The sequence below is a fragment of the Nanorana parkeri genome, unplaced genomic scaffold (assembly GCF_000935625.1).
Source record: "Nanorana parkeri isolate BGI_ZX_2015 unplaced genomic scaffold, ASM93562v1 scaffold478, whole genome shotgun sequence".
NCBI classification, from domain to species: Eukaryota; Metazoa; Chordata; class Amphibia; order Anura; family Dicroglossidae; genus Nanorana; species Nanorana parkeri.
In genome coordinates, this window is record NW_017306746.1 from 1,061,206 (window position 1) to 1,074,738 (window position 13,533).

General features: G+C 43.3%; 1 protein-coding gene across 1 annotated transcript in view; it reads left to right on the plus strand.

Annotated features, from left to right (window-relative positions):
• The window catches only part of SLC39A5 (solute carrier family 39 member 5), a 32,451-nt gene that overhangs the window by 10,891 nt on the left and 8,027 nt on the right, over positions 1–13,533 (plus strand). Inside the window, exons 5-7 of the mRNA XM_018560784.1 lie at positions 7,497–7,677; positions 11,573–11,742; positions 13,021–13,167. Coding sequence (XP_018416286.1) covers positions 7,497–7,677; positions 11,573–11,742; positions 13,021–13,167 — 498 coding nt within the window. The remainder of the gene's footprint in view (positions 1–7,496; positions 7,678–11,572; positions 11,743–13,020; positions 13,168–13,533) is intronic.

Below are 13,533 nucleotides of genomic sequence, written 5' to 3' on the forward strand. Positions count from 1 at the left end.
GCAATAAAGTTAAGTGTAAAATAAACATTTAAAAAATGAACCACCTCCTGTCCATTGGCCGTTCCTGAACAGCCGGATGAGACCCTTATAGGAGCAGGATGGAATCCTTAGACATCCTTCCCCTCCCCCCAATCCTTTGCGGCGCGCACACGAGTGGGGAAACTGTCAGAAATGTAAACAGCCAGTGATTTCTGTTTACATTGAAGCGATCGAGCGTCTCTAGAGACGCCCAATGGCTTGTATTAGGTGCAGGTGTGTGCAGTGGCCTCACAGTCATTTTGGTGTCATCCCCCTCTGAAAAGTCGGGTGCTCGGTCATGGACCGAACGCCGACAGTATCAGGAGAGAGGAGGGGATCTGGCGGCATACCTTATCCCGCCAGGTGATTATCCCCTCCTCTCTCTGCCGGCGTCCATCACCATGATGGCCGCCGGCAGGTATCAGAAGACTGTGCGCGTGCCTGGTGCGGCAGGGACCGGCACGGCGACTCTGTCAGTTGGGAACAAAGGGAGCTCAGTACACGATCACCCTTTGATCTCTTCTCGGCCCCTGAATGCAGGAAGTGATGTATGCTACATCACTTCCTGCATTCAGTGTCACTCTCCCGCTACAGATTGCGGTCAGAAGCTGCTGAAGCAGATCTGTGCTTCCTCAGCTTCTCTGGGGTTCCCTAGGTTACATTAGGGGTCTTAGAGACCCCTGATGTCTCAATAAAGAGGACCTATCATGTGAATTGGCTATCACATAGGTGTTTCTCAGCCCCCCCACATGATGCCAATAAAGTTAAGTATAAAAAAAAAAAGGTTTTAAAAAAATGAAAGCATAAAAAAGTCACAAATAATTTTTTTTAAAAATAACCCAACATTTTAAAGTCCAACATACCCTCCCCCCACATACACACGCAAACATGCGTCGGGTGCGCCTACGTGCAAAAACGATGATTCCGCCTATCGTGCCGCACATGTTACATATTACTGCAAACGTCCCAGTGAGCGCAATAATTTTAGGGCCATTAACTACTGATAACACTAAACTGATGACCGTCACCTATGGCCAATTTTGGGTGTGGTCGTTTTCTGCAATTTTGCAGGCGCGCACAATTTTAAGGCTTGACATGTTTGGTGTCTATTTACACGACGTGAACCCGTCTTTTATATTTAACCAAACAATTGGGGTGATAATAAAAGTTACATAACATTTCATAGGGAAAAAGAAATTCAAAATTTTCAGTCCTTTTTTCTCCTGCCGTACGCCCGTTGTGAAAGAAGGGATGGACGGCAGACTCACACGGGCGGGTTGCCGTCATTAGACGGCATTTTTTTCCAGCTTAGCGTATGCTCACGGGCAGAAAAAACACGCCCGTTCTTTACACCGGTTAGATGGTAGTTTTTCTAGGTTTCGCGCACGCTCACAATTTTAAGGCTTGACATATTTGGTGTCTTTGTACCCGACGTGGCCCCGTCTTTTATATTTTACCAAAAAATTGGGTAATAATAAATGTTTTATAATTTAATATAGGGGAAACTGTTTTTATTTTTATTTATTTTTTGGTAATTTTTCCTTAATATAGTAAAAAAACAAAAACCCAGTGGTGATAATACCACCAAAAGAAAGCTCTATGTGTCCCTAAAAAACTACACGATGGGTGCAGGGCTCAGTAACGCAATGGACGCAGGGCTCAGTAACGCAATGGGCGCAGCGCTCAGTAGCACAATGGGCATGGGGCTCAGTAACGCAATGGGCGCGGGGCTCAGTAACGCAATGGGCTGGGGCGAGGGGGATATATGAGGGATATAACTATTGGCCTACCCCTCTGATGACAGATGAGTCCTCAGTTTGACTCCTCTGAATCACCCGCCCCCCCCTTTGTCCAGCATAGGGTGGTGGTGGTGGTAGAGCTCTGGTCACTTCTCACTCTGCTAGTGATTCCCCCCTCCCCCATCAGCTTACCTTCTCCTGGACTCCGTGTTCTGTGATCTTTCACAGGACAGCACGGTGTCCTGCAGTCCCCCCAGCTCCGTCTGTGGTCAGCTGGTGACGGGGGCGGGGCCGCTCTGTGCTCTCTGCTGAATGCAGCTGTCGGAGCCGGTGTTCTATTAACTCTCCGATGGCCGAACACAACCGGGCTGAGCAGGGTTGCCCCTGTCTGTCTGCATCTTGTGTCCGGTTTTCCACTGACTTGAAAACCGGGCACAAGATTTCAAATCCGTACTGTCCGGGTGAATCCCGGACAGGTGGCAACCCTAGGTTGTAACACTTCCTTACTCTGTTTAAAACTCTGGATAAATGTATACATTCTGTTTCTAGTCCCAGTGCTGCAAACGGCACAAGGTAGTTATTAACCCATGGGCAATTTGTTAAGCTTTTATTACTCCACATAAACATATACTGTAGGAATGGCCTCAGTCAGAGGATGGATCAGGACCTTCAGGTTCCACCCAGCACTATGACCCTGATTTATCTAGCTGCTTATAGCACAAAATACAAGTTAAAGTGCATTTGAGGCATACTAACATGGCATCTCAGTCAATAATAAACTATATTTTATTCATATAGTAAGAACTGAATTGCAGTATAACCAAAGGCATAGAGCACAAACACCAGTAAGAACAATGATGTAATACTGTATACAGTATTGCAATGTTAACAGGCTCCCTGTGTTCAGGTTTCATCAAACAGCATAGCAGATATTCTGATTGTGAAAGCATTGCAAAATCAATAGTGGATTGAACAGCTGTGGAATCTGATGCAAGCAACGTTTTTGAATGGAAAGTTCTAGTCCTGCCCCTTTTCTTGCAATGATTTATTTACTTGTTTAGACTTTGAACTACAGTAAAATATTTTATTGCTTTGGAGCTTTTTGTGTTTGATAGTGCTTTATGTTGATTTCCCTTTACAACCATCTTATAATGCTGTTCTGGCTCCTCTAAATCATATTAAATGATTTAAAGAGGACCTGTTAGGACAGCTGATTGGCCCAACTTGAGAAGCAGTGTTAGTTCCAGAAAAGGCATGTCTCTGTGCATAATGTACCTACCTTCCAACTTTCTGAGATGAGAACGAAGGACACCTTCTAGCGCAACGTATTTTAGGCAATGGTCACACCCAGGGATAGGCACGGACCAAGGCTGTGGTGGACCTTTACCCAACTACAGCCCTTAGTGAAGGACATCAAGGTACATTTCAAACTAGAACCATCAAAAAACACTCTGGGGGAATTTATCAAAACTGGAACAGACAAAAATTGGAGCAGCTGTGCATGGCAACCAATCAGCTTCTCTCTTCAGTTTGTTCAGTTAAGATTTGAAAATGAACGAGTGAAGCTGATTGGTTGCCGTGTACAGCTGCTCCAGATTTTGTCTGCTCCAGTTTTGATAAATCCCCTTCTCTGGCCTAGTTCCACAATTACAAATAAGTAGGGCTGCAGCTAACGATTATTTTTAAAATCGATTAGTTAGCCGATTATTAAGTTTTGATTAATCGATCGGATAAAAATAATTTTAACAAAAAGGGGGGCTCCAGTGATGGAATACTAATTTGTATTGAGCTTGTAGTCCATCACAGGAGGGAGCTTGGAGCGGTGACTACCTTACAACACACAGGGACCATGGGGAACAAAAGTAGTCCCCCTCCAGAAGGAAGGACAGTGTCAGCACCAATTCAGAGATGATTTGAGAATTTACAACCGAGGGATACACAAATAATATACCACCAGCTATAGAGAAATACAACTAATCCCAGCAAATGCATTATACTATAATGTATTATTGCCGGGATTTGTTATATTCCTCTATACAGTAGCTGGTGGTATATTCTGCATTGCGCTGGTGTCCGTGAGTGGTTCTTACAGGGACCGCCGCGGCATACAGTAAAGTTGGTACGGCTGGGCCCCCCCTCCCCAGTCTATATACAGTAAATGGAGAAAGGGGCAGAATGAGGCAGACTCTATCACAGGGATAATCGCCAGGCCCAGATTTCCCACAAGGCCACCGAGGCCCGGCCTCGGGGCGGCAGAGCGCAGATGGGCGGCAGCGATAATCGCTGATGTTAACCCCCAAAGAACTGGAAAATAGTTGCTCTGGAGTATATCCAGCGGCATAAAGAGAGGATTTTGTCACAAAGCAGCAGCCTGGAGGAGGCGAGATACACACCATTACAGGTAACTAATGCGATTGGTGCTGTATCCTACAAACTGCCAACTGCACATACGGAACATCTGGTGTATTGTACAGATATTGCTCACATTTACAGAGTCATTTATTCCAATGGCAATCCAGCTGTGTCAGGCTATCCATATTCATTGCACAGTATGTAAAATATGAAGCCGGGCTTACGGATTACCAAGTGAGGTCCATAAAAATGGGTTGCATATTGCCCATTGTGTTGCTCTTTGTGTCTGATAACCTTTTATGTTACCTTGAATTGATGGCTTTTTTTCTAGCCGATGAAATTCTGTAATTCAGAAAATGGCAGCTAATGGGCCTTTTGCTTTTAAAGCTGCTTACACCTAAAAGCCTAATCAAAGTCACAGAAATAAATATACAGTCTAATATACATTGTGCTGTATCCACTTTCCAGATGTATGAGTTGAGCTATATGACTGTGTAGTGCACCAAAGAAAAACCGTACCCCAGTAGAATTTTGTTTGACCATATGGAAATTCAGAAAACTCATTCTTTAAAGCATTCATTGGTACCGTCATGGGTTCGAGAAATTTCATATGATATTTAATTTGATTGTTAGGCCAATGCCTTGATTTCAGGATACATGGAAGTGATGTGATGCAAAATCCTCTAGAATAATGTAAAGTGTATATCCATGTTACATTATCTCACATAGGCACCATCCCATGAGTAGATACTGGAAATTCTAGATTTAGTGAACTATTATTATTATTATATTACAGGATTTTTATAGCGCCAGTTTGCACAGCGCTTTACAATATAAGAAAGACATTACAGTTACAATACAAATCAAGGCAAGATGGAGGGCCCTGCCTGTGAGAGCTTACAAGCTAAAAGGGAGGGGCAAGTGATACAAGAGGTGGTAGCTGAGTGGGGATAATTTGTTTGAGAAAGTGATAGTTCAGTGGTTAGGAAGAGGTGGGAAAGATTTCCCTGAAGAGATGAGTCTTTGGGGATCACCTAAAGGCAGTCAGAGTAGGAGATAGACAGGTCGGGTTAAGGAGTTCCAGAGAATGGGGGAGACTCTAGAGAAGTCCTAGAGGTGAGCATGGGAGGAGTTGACGAGGGAGCTCTAGAGCAGGAGATCTTGGGAGGTGTGGAGGGGACGGTTAGGGTGATACTTTGAGATAAGGTTGGAGATATAGCAGGGGGCAGAGTTGTGGATGGCTTTGTATGTGGTTGTTTATAGTTTGAATTTTATCCTCTGGGCGAGTGGAAGCCAGTGGAGGGATTGGCAGAAGGGGGTTGCAGATACTGAGCGGTTGGTTAGGTGGATGAGTCCAGCAGCAGCATTCATGATAGACTGAAGGGGGGATAGCCTGTGTAGAGGTAAGCCAATGAGGAGGGAGTTGGAATAGTCGAGACGAGAGATAACAAGTTGATAATTAGTTTTAAGGTTTAATTGGTTAGGTAGAGGCGTATTTTGGAGATGTTACAAAGGCAACAAGATTTGGATAGTGATTGGATGTGGGGCAGAAAGGTGATGTCCGAGTCAAGGATGACACCTAGCACCTTCACATGGGGGAAGGAGAGATAGTTGTGTTATCAATCCACTTGAATACCATCCAACATACACTACACACAAAACTTTATTTGCATTGAGCTGGGTAGCACAGTGGCGTAGTGGTCAGCGCTTCTGCCTTGCAGCACTGGCGGTCTCTGGTTCGAATTCCGGCCAGGTTACTCTCTGCAAGGAGTTTGCATGTTTTCTCCGGGTACTCCGGTTTCCTCCCACACTCCAAAGATATGCTGGAAGGTTAATTGGCTCCTCTCTAAAAAAAAGAAAAACAAATGTCCGTATGCATAGGGACCATAGATTGTAAGCTCCTTGAGGGTAGGGACTGATGTGAATGTGCAACTATGTAAAGTGCTGTGTAAATTGTTGGCGCTATATAAATACCTGTAATAATAATAATAATATTTCATATATTCCAATAATACAATATTCATGATAAGGAAAGTTCTACTTCTGCATTAAAGTTTCCTAAGCACATTTGCATTACAAGTACAGTAATTCCCCAGCTGGGAACCATATCCTCATTCATTGTAATAAGAATTAAGAAAAAAATGTCATCCTAGGCCGACTCGGTGTTACTTCGATTCCGTGGTGCCCGCCCTCTATTCTTCTTCTTCTTCTTTACTTAACCATTAGAAAAATAAACCAATGAACATTCCAAAGACAAAAAAAAATTCCAATTAAATTGTATGGGCAGCTTTAGACTCCATTGCATTAGCATTTATATCGCTATATCGGTATCAGTGCTGATACTGGGCATTTTCATGAGTACTCTAAATTTTTATTTTAGTTCTGAAGCGGCTGCCTGTGGCAGTCTTTCTGTAAACCACACGCCACATGTTTACAGCGCCGGACCACACATCTCTTCCTCCTGCCTGGTGAAACCCCGCTGCATGCACAACCCTGGTGAGACACCGCACAGCCCCCCTAAGACTCCACACATCCTCCTGAGACCCCGCACAGCCCACCTGAGACCCTGCACAGCCCTCTTGAGATACTCCGCTGGAGACACCAGGCCGGCACCCCGGAGCAGCACAGAGTATGTAGCTTCATATTATTCTAAATTGCTGTATAATGTATTGCTGGGGTTTGTGGTCCCTTATAGCTAGCTGCCCCTCGGCATTGCTGTATAATGTATCACTGGGATTTGTAGCCCTCTATAGCTGATGGTATTATTCTGCATTGCTGTATAATGTATTGCTGGGATTTGTAGTCTCTCTAAAGCTTGGAGTCAGTGGCAGAACTACCACGATTGCAGAGTTTGAAGCTGTGACCTGGCCCTGGCACTTCACCACTGTCCTAAAATCATTATTTTTGAAAAACTATCACAACACTAAAAAAAAAAGAAAAAAAAAGGTATCGGTAATTGGTATCGGTGAGTACTTGAGAAAAAGTAATGGTACTCATATTCAGTGCTGAGGGGTGTGGCTGTTATTCAGCTCTGCCAACAAAGACCACTGAAGAGAATATCAGGAACAGCAAAAAGGTGTTTAAAAGCATTTCCAAACACAAGTCAGTCACAAATCAAATCATGCAGCACTATAGAGCTATGAAAGGATAGGAAATGTCAACTGGGCATTGAAAAGACATTTGCCAGTCTAGAAAATCATTCCACATACTGTCCATACTACCCTATACATATAGATTTCATGCATAAGGAAATAGGTTTGTGCTGTTGGTATTTGATAGGTACGTGATGGTGACAAAGGGTTTCTTAAATGTTAAAAAAATGTGTGCAGAAACAATTGTTTCTCTCCATATTGTGGTAATTAGTTGGTGTGTTTTTCTCCTCTACAGTGTTTGAATGTAACACAGCTGCTGCTAAACTTTGGGCTTGGCTGGGTGTCGGAAATCACACCTCAGCAGTTCGCCCTGCTGTGCCCAGCACTTCTTTATCAGATTGACAGCCGTGTGTGCATTAAACACAGCGATCAGCTGATCCATGAAGAAACACATTCCCAGCAGTCCCTGCTAAAAGGTGCGGTATGTAGTAAATTCTTTTCTTCCTATATAACTATTTCAATTTCTCACATTACTCTCAAGAGCACTAGTCTAAAGCTGATGGCGCTTTGAAAATCCTATCATGATCCTTGGAAAAATGTTATGGAACTGTCGGGGTATTTTGACTTTTACACAACAAAAATGGAAAACCCATAATACAGCAATTTTTAAGATCTGTGACACTCCCTAGTTTAGATCCTGAACTTATAGCCTTACTGGAAGAACCAGTCACTCAATCTGAAATTAAACAAGCCATCAAACAGACAAAAACATCTTCTGCTCCTGGGCCAGATGGCTTTTCAGCTGGTTACTATAAGAAATTCGAAGAGATACTTTTACCCCATCTTGAATCTCTGTTTACAGCTATTGGTAAAGGCGACCCCCTGAGTCCGCAAATTAATGAGGCGTTTTTAAGTTTAATTCCTAAACCTAATAAGGATCCAGGAGAAGTAGCCAATTATAGACCTATATCCTTGATAAATAACGACTTGAAATTGCTTACGAAAGTTTTAGCTAATAGAATTAACTAGTTTTTGGCTACCTATATACACAAAGACCAAGTAGGGTTCATTAGAGGGAGACAGGGGCCAGATCAAATTCATAGAGCAATCGATATAATATCTTTGTTAAAGTCTGGATGGGGTGGGAAGTCAGACGCCACAGGCTTGTTGTTATCAATTGATTTACAAAAGGCCTTCGACTCAATATCTCATTCCGGTCCCTAGATCAGAATTAACTGCATTTCAATCTAGACTAGTGAAATTTATGTGGGGAGATAAAGGTTATCGTTTACCTAGGTCTACGCTTTACAGCACTAGAGAGTCGGGAGGGATGGGAGTACCAAATATACACCAGTACTATCGTGCTGCACGCATTGCTCAGTTATCTGTGGTATACATAGCGGAGGAACCCCCAGCTTGGGTCCTTATGGAGGCCAAGGCAGCTAGAGATCTACCTTTTAGATCTATTAAAGTGGATGCCTTTAAGATCACGACCACCTATTATGGCCCCCACTCTTTCCAACTCTTTGGCCCTTTGGGATAGGGTAAAAACTCATGGAAACATCAGTTCACCTCATACCCCCCTTTCCCCCCTATATCAGAATCAGAAATTTAAGCCTGGTATGCACCCCAAACTATTTCAGTGGTGGCTGGACAAGGGTTTATACAGAATTGGCCAATATTTATAAGAGGGGGAAGCCCCTGACTCTAGAGTACTGCAGAGAGTACTTAAGCATGCCTCTGTCAGAGTTGTTTCGCTATTGCCAAATCTCTCATTATCTGCGTACTATACTAGCACAAAGCGACTCTGGCAGCAGTCTCACCCCTTACAAATGCTGGTTTCTTCAGCCCAATAACCAGAGAGGGGCAATCTCTCTGCTCTACTCTATTCTGTCAGAGTCTCCCCCTAAACAGCCATATATGTTGTCTTGGGAGCAGGACCTAAACATGGTCGCTCCTGAAGAGATATGGAAGCGTCGCACTAGGGTGACAACTCGGGGTATTCTTAATGTCTCATTAATGGAGGCTAATTTCAAAGTCTTCTCTAGGTGGTACTTGATGCCCTCTAAATTGGCTCTTATTTATCCAGGACTGTCACCCCTGTGCTTTTGGGGATGTGAGCTTGGGGGCACCATGCATCATGTGTGGTGGTCGTGCCCCCGTGTTCGGGGATTCGGGGGAAAGGTTTTTAACTTAATAGCTAGGGTCACGGGAGTGCAGGTACCTAGGGACCCCAAATATGCCCTTCTCAACTAAACCGTTCCTGGAATCTCAAAGCATTGCTCGCGACTGATAACTTTTATTTTCCTGTCAGCTAAAATCACCATTGCTAAGGCCTGGAAAACACCTAGGGTGTCATTGAGGCATGTAAAGATTAAACTGTCCTGGATCATGACTCATGAAAAATTAGCGAGTATTCTTATGGACAAAGCTGTGCAATTTGAACACACCTGGGGACCCTGGCTGGCATATATAAGCCCTACAATAATGTGAGAAAAATAGGTGGATTATAGACCTTACTCCATCCCGACCAAATTCAATCCAATTGCTTATCTTGAATATTAAAACTTTCGTTTTAATCTTTTGTTTTTTGAGGTTTTTTGTTTTTGTTTTTGATTGTTGTCTTATCTTAAGGTGTAATGTTGCATTGTGTTATTTGAATACTTTGACGAAAACAATAAAAACTTTTGAAATAAAAATGGAAAACCCATCATGCATAGCCATTGACTTCACCATTAAAGCAGTGTGTATTAGCCACCTTGGTCTGTTGTATTTGTACATGTTAAATATATACTTCCTAAAAGATGTGTTAAAAATAGACAAAGGTAAAGTAATTGTAAACCGAATGCACAGCATGGCATATAGAATAAGGTAGTGTGGAATAGGAAACATACAGTATGGCAGGGGTAAAAATTTCAAGTCCTGAGCTACTAAGCAGGCCTTAGGAGTTACTCGCCACCAGTTGGCCACCTAACCCCTACCCTGCCCCGGCCTTAACTCCGCCCCTAAACACACCCTCTAGGCATATAGAAATAGGTAGTGTCGGATAGGGAATGTATAACATGGCATATGAAATAAGGCGGTGTGAAATAGGGAATGTACAGCATAGCATAAAGAATTAGGTAGTGTGTGATAAGAAATGTACAGCTTGACATACAGAAGGCAGTGTGGCATAGGGAACGTACAGAGTGGCATATAGAATTAGGCAGTGTGGAATAGGGAATGTACAGCATGGCATATTAAATAAGGTGGTGTGAAATAGGGAATATACAGCATGGCATATGAAATAAGGTGGTGTGGATTAGGGAATGTACAGCATGGCATATGAAATAAGGTGGTGTGGAATAGGGAATGTACAGCATGGCATATTAAATAAGGTGGTGTGAAATAGGGAATATACAGCATGGCATATGAAATAAGGTGGTGTGGATTAGGGAATATACAGCATGGCATATGAAATAAGGTGGTGTGGAATAGGGAATGTACAGCATGGCATATGAAATAAGGTGGTGTGGAATAGGGAATGTACAGCATGGCATATGAAATAAGGTGGTGTGAAATAGGGAATGTACAGCATGGCATATGAAATAAGGTGGTATGGAATAGGGAATGTCCAGCATGGCATATGAAATAAGGTGGTGTGAAATAGGGAATGTACAGCATGGCATATGAAATAAGGTGGTGTGAAATAGGGAATGTACAGCATGGCATATGAAATAAGGCAGTGTGGAATAGGGAATGTACAGCATAGCATATAGAATGAGTTAGTGTGGAATAAGAAATGTACAGCTTGACATATAGAAGGCAGTGTGGCATAGGGAACGTACAGAATGGCATATAGAATAAGGTGGCGTGGGATAGGGATATCTACAGCATAGCATAAAGAATGAGGCATTGTGTGATAAGAAACGTACAGCTTCACATATAGAAGGCTGTGTGGCATAGGGAACGTACAGAATGGCATATAGAATTAGGCAGTGTGGAATAGGGAATGTACAGCATGGCATATAGAATGAGGCGTTGTGAAATAGGGAACATACAGCATGGCACTTGGGGTGTACTAGAAGATATTTTTGGACCTTAATAGAATGATCCCAGTTCCATTCAGAAAGGGTGGACCCGCAATTGATTCCAGTGACAGCTTAGCCAATGGGTCCTCCAGTCAGAGCCCCAAAGATTAGGAGAGGCTTGTGCCTCTTTATTTATAATGTGCTTCATTCATATTAGATGATCTGGATTAATTAGGGGAAAAAGTTTGAGAGTTTAACACTACTTTAACTATTTTCTATCATGTATACAATAAAGTAAACTCCGTATAAATGGTATAATTGTTTATTCTACTCTTTGATAACAATGTCTTCTCTTTTCCAGTGTTGGGCTGGGGGACACTTGCTGTCACTGTGATCAGTGCCCCGTCACTTCTGGCTGTAGCTTTTGTCCCACTTCTCAGACGTCCTCTCTTCCGCTACCTGCTCAGGTTCCTGGTAGCCTTAGCTGTGGGGACACTATGTGGTGATGCTTTACTACACCTCCTGCCCCATGTATGTCAAAGTATTTTATAGTGCTACATCTTTATGTGTAGATGCAATTATTAGTAGTCAGACCTCTACTATAGCCGCATATCAGATTATCGAGCAAGACAGAGACTAATAGGGAAAGTGTGTTAAACCATAAGATCCAGATCCATTAGGAACCAATTAATTGTTGTTATGGGTTTATGCACTTGCTTTTATGTATTGCTGGTTACATTTCTGTAGTGAACAAACCTGATAAAAGAATTTGAGAAAGGGAACACGTCAGTACAGCTATTACTAGTTAGAGCCAAGGACTGGGTGCTGTCTTTGCTTGACTTCTGGCAGCAGTTTTAGTTGTGGGGCAGAGCATGCACCAGTAGTATCAGGCACAATTACATTTGCCCAACTGGCACTACCTCCAGAAGTCAGGTACATGTTGCCTTCAGAAGCCTACATTCAAAGAAATATGATAATGTCCAGCTTTATGTGTGACAAAGCGAAAGATTCAGGTAAATTCTGCCATCTCTAGCAGCAGGTCTCTCTTCCGGCAAAATGTGCCAGCACTGGGTACTTGAGTGGCCAGTTACCAAGCACCATTGCTAATAAAGTAATGTGGGGAGGATGAGGGAGGTGGATGGAGGAGACCGGAGGGAAAGAAGAGGATTTTGAGAGAGATGGATGAGGGAGCTAGTGGAGGACAAGGGAGGCGGGTAGAGAAGGAAAGGGAATGTTGGACAAGGGAGGTGGATAGAGGAGTAGGAAGGGGAGTGGATGTTGAGGGAAATGGGTGAAGAAGGAAGGAGGTGAGTGGGGGACAAGGGAGGTAGGTAGAGCAGGAATAAAGGATGAAGGAGGTGAATGGAGGAGTAGGAAGGGGAGCGGATGTCAAGGGAGATGGATAAAAGAGGAGGGAGGGGAGTGGGGGACAAGCGAGATGGATAGAGAGGAAGGGGAATGTAGGACGAGATAGGTGGATGGAGGAGTAGGAAGGGGAGTGGATGTCGAGGGAGATGGGTTAGGGAATAGGGAGGGAGGGAGCGGAGGAAGATGGAAGTGGGTGGAAGAGGAGGAAGGGAATTGGAGGACGAGGGAGGTGGGTGGAGAGGGAGGGAGATTAATGGAGGGCAAGGGAGGTGGGTGGAGGAAGAGAGTAGAGGACAAGGGAGGTAAATGAAATTAAGGCAAATCTATCAACGGCATTCCTGTGTTTTTGCAGTACGTTTGTTAGTAGAATGTGTGCTCTAAATTAACTTTAGCGTTTTGCTTATATTTTGAAATAACTATTTTTTTTTCTTACTTCTGTAGTCTCAGGAAGATCACACAGAACCTGGTCATCATAATGACTCCCACCTTATGGAACCAGTACTAAAAGGGTTGAGTGTGCTTGGTGGTATCTATGTACTGTTCCTCATTGAAAACCTTCTGGGACTCTTGAGGCAGAGAAGACGCAAGGTGACTGTCCATGTTACTAAATGATTGACAGTTATAACGGTTTTAGATGTTACTCAAACAAGCCGTAGATTTAGGAGCGTTGGTATTAGGAACTAAATGCACAGACCCTCAGGCCACCCCATCTCCTGAAATGTCTTTACACTATTCTGTATATTTCACAGTGAAAACGATTCTCTCACAGTTGGCCTCATTTATCAATGTCAGTGGGAAGAACTGCCTCAGTCTTTCTAAACGACCAGTCAAATTTTCCCTTACCTGCATCATTATTTGCTAAGTCACCATACTGGAACAAGGATATGTGTATTAGTTGTCCACCACTTCACTGGCTTGATGCTTGTTCCAAGGAAAGGACCAGGATGACAACTC